The sequence below is a fragment of the Thunnus maccoyii genome, chromosome 3 (assembly GCF_910596095.1).
Source record: "Thunnus maccoyii chromosome 3, fThuMac1.1, whole genome shotgun sequence".
Lineage (NCBI taxonomy): Eukaryota > Metazoa > Chordata > Actinopteri > Scombriformes > Scombridae > Thunnus > Thunnus maccoyii.
The window spans coordinates 14,246,726-14,254,705 of NC_056535.1; the positions used below are offsets into that span (position 1 = coordinate 14,246,726).

The following is a 7,980-nucleotide window of genomic DNA, read 5'->3' on the forward strand; positions in this document are numbered from 1 at the left end:
CAGCACTCTTCATGTCCTCAGACTTACTGGCCAGTTGTAATGGATCCCAGAGTCTACTGTTACCTGAAGATCACGATCTCAATCATACACACACACTTGCAGGTTTGACTGACAAAGTCAAGAGTGACTTCAAGTTAACAAAAATGTGGTCAGATAATAAACACGCACGCACACATACAGGTTTGGCACACAGATTAATACCGATTACTTAGCAGAGACATTTCAAGCAGTCATATGACCTCTCTTGTCTGATCTCATCAGAGTGAGAGCATCGACAATTACTCATGTCACCCCGAGCAGTGCGTGTGTGTGCATGTTTGCGTGCATGCTGCACATGTACGCAAACATGCATGTGTTTGTCACCCTTATGTAACAAGCCTGAAGCTTACACATTTAAGCTGCCTTACATCTTTCTGAATCACTCTAATAAGCTGGATGACATGGCCTGCGTCTGTCTCCGTCACCTGCAGTGTCATTACTGGCAGGAAGGTGACAAAACATTTGGCTGGAACACTTATTTTCAAATATTTTAGTTTGAGTCATCATATGACTTGAGTAATGAGAACATATTCGTACATCGGCTGTGTCATCAGGTGCTTTGTTTACTAGGGTGCTCCATGCCACACAATATGTCTGTTCAGTGACAATTAAAGAAATAAAGTGTGAAAATGAAAGTTTGTTGGAGCACTAAATACAGCAAAACCTGTTGGTTTGGTGTATGATTTTGGAAAAGTTTAGATAAAACACATAAGATACTGCTTTAACCTACAATCAGATAACTTGCTATGTTTCCCCAAGAAGTAAAAACAGTCTTGTTACCTTGCATATTGATAGTCATTAGTTAACATAAATAGTTAACATCTGCAAACAATGATCTATTGTGGGAATGTGAAGCACTTTCATGTCGTAAATTAGATCACTTCACAAGAACATTGACCAAGGTGCTAGTTCCCCTATAAGAGAGATTAACCACAGATAGTCCATGTGAGGACTGCGCAATCGTACACAGCGTTCACATCTTTCTGTTTCTGTCCGTGTCTTGCCGGTCATTCGCTTCTCCATGCCCTGGTCCAAGTCAGGGTGGTGTCCCAGGACTTTGTGGAACTCACAGGGGCGGAAACTGCACTATTGTCCCTCTCTATTGTCCTCTGGCCAGTGGTCACTCTCACTGGTATGCAGAAAGGGAGGGCAGGGCAGGGCACTGCCTCGGATACATTTAGAAACTCTTATACAAACACAGGAATTCCTGCAAGGTTCTTTTTCACTTTGTTGCCTTTGACTAGGAAGGAATTTTAGATGCTTGTCAACTCCTCCATAGCCCTCAGATTCTTTCCCTAACCTCTGATTGCACTGACTGTACACACTGTTATCAACAGAGTTTCATTAAATGGATGGGTTATTTTAGTATTTGGAGACTAGGGTAAGGTAGGGTTGCCTCCTAATTAAAAGGGATTTCAATGACTGATTTTGGTTTTACTTTGCCATAACAGACTTGGCTTCTTTCACTGTAGTTTCAGTGCAGTGTGGGTGTTTACCATGATAGCAGGGGCATAATTGCACAGAGGAGTGGCTGATAATAAGCACAGAAGAGAGATAAAAGCAGCAACAAAAACAGCGAGCTATGTTGCAAATCAAGTCATACATGCAAGCACATTCTGAGTCCTGACATTTATCTCTAGCCTTGAATTTTAAATGTTATAATGTTATTGTGTGTGTGTGTGTGTGTGTGTGTGTGTGTGTGTATAATGTTTATTACCACAAGGTGCCCCAGTCTATATGCGTGCATACACACAGATACACACACATACGCTCATGCACACTGCCTCTGTGTTTAATGAAATGGTGACTTCATCACACAACCTGAGGACTCCCCTACAGAGATGATTCCTGCCCTGCATTTCTCTTTCTCTCACGCTCTCTCACACACACACATAGTCTCTCTCTCTCTGCCCCAGAAAATGCAAACGAACAGGAGAAAGAAGAAAAAAAAATGCTATTGTGAGATAGAGAGGATGCATCCCTGTACTATAAATAACCCAGTCAAACTCTGTGTTGCTAAGGCTGGCTCAGCAGCCTCTCTTTCATCATTCCTTACCCCTTACTCCCTTCTTTCACTGCCTCCCTCCTCTTTGACTCCCCCTCTCCCTCCCCTTTCTCTCACATTACTTTTTCTGCCATCTGTCTCTCACTCTCAGTCACAGAAGGAAAATGAGTAAGAGTAAAAAAAGAGGCAGCTCTGTCAATGTTCTTGTGCTGTGATGCTGAATGTGTGATTTGCTCCATTCACAACATTTCCTGTACTCATGTAGAGCACACGAGCTGGAGAGTTGTGTAAGCATGCTGAGGAGGAAGAGATAGCAAAGTGTCTCCATGAATCCCCATCAGCTACAGTCAGAGCAGCAGCTCTTCCTCTCAAGGGGTATAAAGATGGAGTCTAGCATTGTTATCTAGGAAGACCACAGAGTGCAGGGACCAGGCAAAGATGCTGCTGAGTCTAGTTTTTAACCAAATATGACACCTGATACGCCAGTCAGTCCACTTTTAAGGTGCACAGAGTGGAAGGGCTACATATGATTATATCTTTTCATAAACTTGAGCAAAGCAAGCAAGAGTGTTTGTTTTCAACACAACTGATGTGAGAGGTAGCACCATCTGCTGGTTAAAATGGAGCAGTGATGATACCAGCATTCTTGACACTTTTATTACTGACTTTAATGCTCTCTCTCTCTCTCTCTGCCTTACAGACGCATGAGGCAAAGGAGGAAGAGGAGAGAGGGACAAAAGACCTGTCGGAGGAAGAGGTGCGGACCAGGATAAATGCATATAACGCTCAAGTCTCTGAGAATGGCATGAAACTGGTGAGTTTTGAGCACATTATTGCTGGTGAATGTATAATGTCAAGCTAACAATGAAAGTGGATGTTTCGAGCTTCCTCGCTTTCTTAATTTCATGAATAGAAACAGGAAGTTGAGCTGGGGCACAGTGTTGCGAGAAATAATACAAAAGTAGGATATCAGTATGAAAGAGATTAGTGGTATTGATTAGAATTCTCATCCACAATAAAAGGTGCATACTGAAGTCATCATTAAGGATACATGATTTCTCAGAAAATGTCAAATAGAAGAATATACATTTTATGTCTGTTGGTTTTTATTGATACAGTAAATATGTAGTGAAATAAATCAATTTTCCATGTTTTTGTGACTCTAGCAGCTAGCAGCTAGCCTGGCTATGTTTGAAGGTAACAAAATCAGCACCTTGAAAGCTCACTAATTAACATGTTATAACTTGTTTGTTTAATCCACACACAAAATAAAGTGTAAAAAAAAACAAAAAACAAGTTGTGGTTTTATAGGGGATTTGCATGGGTCTATTTCTTAGAGAGGCGCAGGTACTTTCCAGAGTATTATGTTAATTAGTGGGCAAAGTAAATGCTGGTAGGCAGATTTTTTTAACCTTTCGACAGAGCCAGACTAGCTGTTTCTCATTCTTTATTGTTTTTGTGCTAAGCTAAGCTAACCAGCTGCTGACTGTAGCTTCATATTTAGACATGAGAGTGATATTAATCTTATCATCTAACTCTCGATAAGAAAGAACAAAAATGTCAAACTGTTCCTTTAATGACCCACATTCAGTACTTCCTTTCAGTCCCACTGCACTATAATACACATATCAACACTGACATGTTATCCCCTCTTGATGTCTGTTTCTTTCTCTCTCTCTGTTCCAGGCTTCAGACGGATCTTACACAGGTTTCATTAAGGTCCATCTGAGGCTCAGTCGACCAGTCACAGTCCCCGCTATAGAGGCGGAGAGCACAGAGGGAGCATCCAGGCAGACGGGTGGCCGCAACCGAGCACCGTCAGAGGACCACAAAGGGACGGACTGTGGGCAGAGTGAGAAGAGAACATCCTTCTACCTACCAAGCGACTGTGTTAAGCAGCTCCACATCAGCTCTGTGACCACAACCAGACAGGTCATCGAGGGCTTGCTGAAGAAGTTCATGGTTTTGGACAATCCCCGCAAATTTGCATTGTACAGGCAGACGCACCGAGATGGGCAGGGTGAGGGAAAAACACTCCTAGTTTCTGGCTCATTCACAGAAAACACCAGATGAAATAGACAGCATTGAAAAAATGTTTTTTTTCTCTTTTTGTCAGATCTCTTCCAGAAGCTTCCTCTGTATGAGCGACCTCTTCTTCTGAGATTGATAGCAGGGCCTGACCCGCAGCAGCTCAGCTTTGTCCTTAAAGAAAATGAGACTGGAGAGGTGGAGGTGAGAGAACACACATTCACACATATTTTTCTCACACTCAATTCAATTCTTACATTCTTTATCTGGCATGAAAGGGGGAATTACAAGCTGCTTAGGCGATATACGGTTTGAGAGACGTTCATAAGGCTAGTAACAAAAAAGTAATAATTATGTGCAATAGTGTAATAATCTGTTTCTTCAACAGTGGCATGCATTCTCTGTCCCTGAGCTACAAAACTTCCTGGTAATCCTGGAAAAGGAAGAGGCAGAGCGTGTGCGAACAGTGGAGAATAAATACTCTGTGTACCGACAGAGGCTACAGCAAGCCCTACAAAAACATGACCCCTGACCCCCTCACCTGTTACCTTATGACCTCAACCCAGGGAGAGACTGACCCTTTGAACGCTGACCCCTCAAGACCCCGTGATCTATTCAGAGACTGGAGCCGGAGCTGAACTTGTCTCCAAACTCCACATATACACAAAAACATACATGCACACACATCCACAGATGCATACCCTTTCTCAGGACGCATACAAGTCCCCCCCAGCCCCCTACCCCCACCCCCACCATGCATACATTGGCTCCCTGAGGAGAGAATTAGGGGGTTGAAAGCGACGCGAAAGGCTGCAGGGTGTGTGGACTGCTAGCAGGTCTTCATTGCCAAGGACACACACACAGAAAGATCTGTAACTCCAGTTTGAGATCTTATTTGGGACTGAAATGAATCAGTGGTGTTTTTAAAGACTCCCTCTTCTTCTTCTGCTACTGCTGCTGCTACTGCTACTGCAAGTGTTACTTATGCATGAGTCTCTCTCAGCTCATCCCCTCCCCACCTGCACACAGAGTTAGAATTAAAACAGAAGGCATGATTCCCTTTTCAGCATCTCTTTGGAATGGACGGACAATCATACTGAGTGTTTGTTTTTTTGTTTCTTTCATTGAAAGTTTTGAACTGATGTATAGAATCTCACAACGAGATGTATTATTTTTGTTGCTGGAATATGAGATGTGTGGATTTGTGCGAGAGGTGTTTAGAGTGCGGGTTCAAGCACTGTCTTATCAGTGCTGATGCTTAAGTAAGAAGAGTTTTGAGTAAGGTGTTAGAACAGAGAGGAATGCAAGGATAAGAGAGCGAAATCCATTCTCTGATTTTTCTCAGGGAGCCTGTGTTGAGCAAAGAGAAAAGAAGGAAAGAGAAGCCTCTTCCACCTTAAACCATCCCATTTTAGCCCACTTGGTCCAAAATCTCCACCTGTTGTATCTGTTTTTATCATCTCACATTCCAACTTTAACAAAAAGGCTGTCAGGTGCTTCGCTGACAGAAAGATCTTCAATCAGACCCAGTTACCACCCCTCGCCCTGCTCCTCCAAACAAACAAACACACACAAAACTAACCTCTCCTCAGATGATAACTGTGATTTCATTGTCATTTCTCCCTTCTTAAATCCTGATCTCACCAACCTTGTATGAACTCCACCTGCCAATGAAGCCCTCTGAGTGAGGTGATCCACATACCTTTACCGACTTATCATTTTCCTTTTACTGTCCTTGATACATGGCTTGTATTTGAGTGTGAGAGGATTTTTTTTTTTTTACACCAAAGCTCAGAGGGACAGATCTATTGAGAGGATTTTAAAGTGATGAGAGATGTTTATTGAATTAAAGGTGGTGTATGTAAAAAAATGAAACCAGCTTCTGTTTTGCACATGTAGATGCAGGTCACTGAACAGCCCACAATGGGGCTGGGCATGCATTTCTATTTTTCTTTTCTTCTATCTGCACACCTTCCACCCTCCCCACACCCCAAAAAAACAAACAAAAAATATATGAAATTCATGATAATGGCTATGATGTACCAATGATGTGTTTGCAATGCATATGTATTATGTAGACACTGGAAAAAGAGTAACAAGGTTTAACTTTGTTGTTGTTACGATGAATATCAATATTCTTATTCTTTTGGTATCATTCCTTCTGGTTGGTGTGTGTGTGTGTGTGCTCATCTAGGGCAGTGAGGATAATGTGAATAGTGTTTTATATAATGAGTGTCTGTGTGTTATCAGCGCTCCCTCATTTGGCCTCACTTATTAAGTATTAAAACATGCATTGATATGCACATGTAATATACTACATTACAACTGCAAATTAGGTTGTTGGATAAAAAAAAAAAATATTCGGCATGCACGTATCATCAAATTAATGCATTTAACCAAAGCATTTAAACAACTTTCACATACTCATATGTTCCGTCATTTATTTCGTAGAAAAACTGATAAATGAGGCCAATTGTCCATAAGCACATGCTTCTCAGTCAACCCAAAACGTGCTCATTTTTTTAGCACCACCACCCAAAGCCCAAGCTGTTCCTGCTGGCAGTGCCTTTTGTTTCATGTGCCCCTGTGTACCTATGTACAGAGTGTTTCTGCACACAGGTGCCTGAGTGTATGTATGGGTGCTTTTGCATGTGTGCAAATTTGTGTTCGTTGGGTGGTGTTGTACATGTCATTTTTCTTTCTGCCCCTTACCCTTAACACTCATTTGTCTTTCCAGCCTACCCTACATGTATGTGCGTATGTGTGTGTGTGTGTGTGTGTGTGTGTGTGTGTGTGTGGTGTATGCCGTCTGCGTGTTATTTATTTCATGGTTCACACCATCCACATGTCAAAGGATGTTGAGACTTAATGCTTTTTTGCAATTTATTTTGTTTTATTTGAAGAAGTGTGTATAAATATATCAGTAGAACTGTACAGAATATCAAAATGAAATAAAAAGATCATCCCTTTATGGAAATGTTCTTGTGTCTGTATCCTTGTGTCTGTTGCTCCTACATGGTTTTACTGGAGGCCTTACAGCGGTATGAAACCTTGCTCGGGGTCATGTCGCTGAGACCTCTTTTGCATTTTAAGTTGACTTATATTTCAGTGTTTCTCTACGTCATGGCTCACTGTGTGTAGGTCTTCGGCTTGAGCAGAGACACGCTTCATGTAGGTCTTTATCGCATTAGTTTCTCACACGTTTCTCAGAAAACCATGATGTGTGTCCTTGAAGAAAAGCCCTGACAGATGTTTCTCAGTTATCTTAAGTAACTGGGCAGTTCTATAGAAGCGGGTTGGCTTACAAAAAGCAAAGAGCTCATACACTAGTTCCACTTCCCCATTTTGGTCTTCCCGGCAGAAGTTGCTTTCGACTACACACTAAATTCCAGCTATCAATGAATAAATTCATTAACATGTTGCAGAGTTAGATAAATGCAATTTATTTGCTTGTTTACACATTAAGAGAGATAGATGTGCACATTCTGCTTAGCGCTGAGCTTTTACTTCACATTTCTTCCAGCTTGTATTGTTTTCAAATCACCAGCAGGTGGCGATACTTCAACCAAACAGCAAGTGAACATTGAACATACTGTATAACTGTATTTTTGTGTGATTTTGTTTTCATATGTTCTGATGTGATTGACAGGAAGAATAATTTCAACTCAGCTGTGACACTTACATTTTCAAACAACAATACTACCCCTGATATTGTTGATTTTAGGTGGATTCTGTGGTCAAAAGGCATTCAAAATAAATTGTTAAGCCAATAAACCCACAGGTGTCAGTGTCTGTCTCAGGGGTGTGAGACCAAATACAGCCAGAACACCCAACCCCCCACAAGGACCTATAGGGAGCTTTGCACCTGGTCCCATCTTTTGCTGTGGTTGTAAATTCACTAGCTGTGA

The 7,980-nt window shown here is 41.7% G+C and overlaps 1 protein-coding gene across 2 annotated transcripts in view; it reads left to right on the forward strand.

Annotated features, from left to right (window-relative positions):
* Positions 1–7,045, forward strand: part of rassf5 (Ras association domain family member 5) — a 28,267-nt gene extending 21,222 nt beyond the window's left edge. For both annotated transcript variants that reach the window (XM_042407349.1, XM_042407350.1), the window contains 4 exons: positions 2,745–2,858; positions 3,731–4,064; positions 4,161–4,276; positions 4,461–7,045. In XM_042407349.1, the coding sequence (XP_042263283.1) occupies positions 2,745–2,858; positions 3,731–4,064; positions 4,161–4,276; positions 4,461–4,604 (708 nt within the window). In that variant the 3' untranslated portion in view covers positions 4,605–7,045. The remainder of the gene's footprint in view (positions 1–2,744; positions 2,859–3,730; positions 4,065–4,160; positions 4,277–4,460) is intronic.
* Positions 7,046–7,980: the final 935 nt, after the last annotated feature.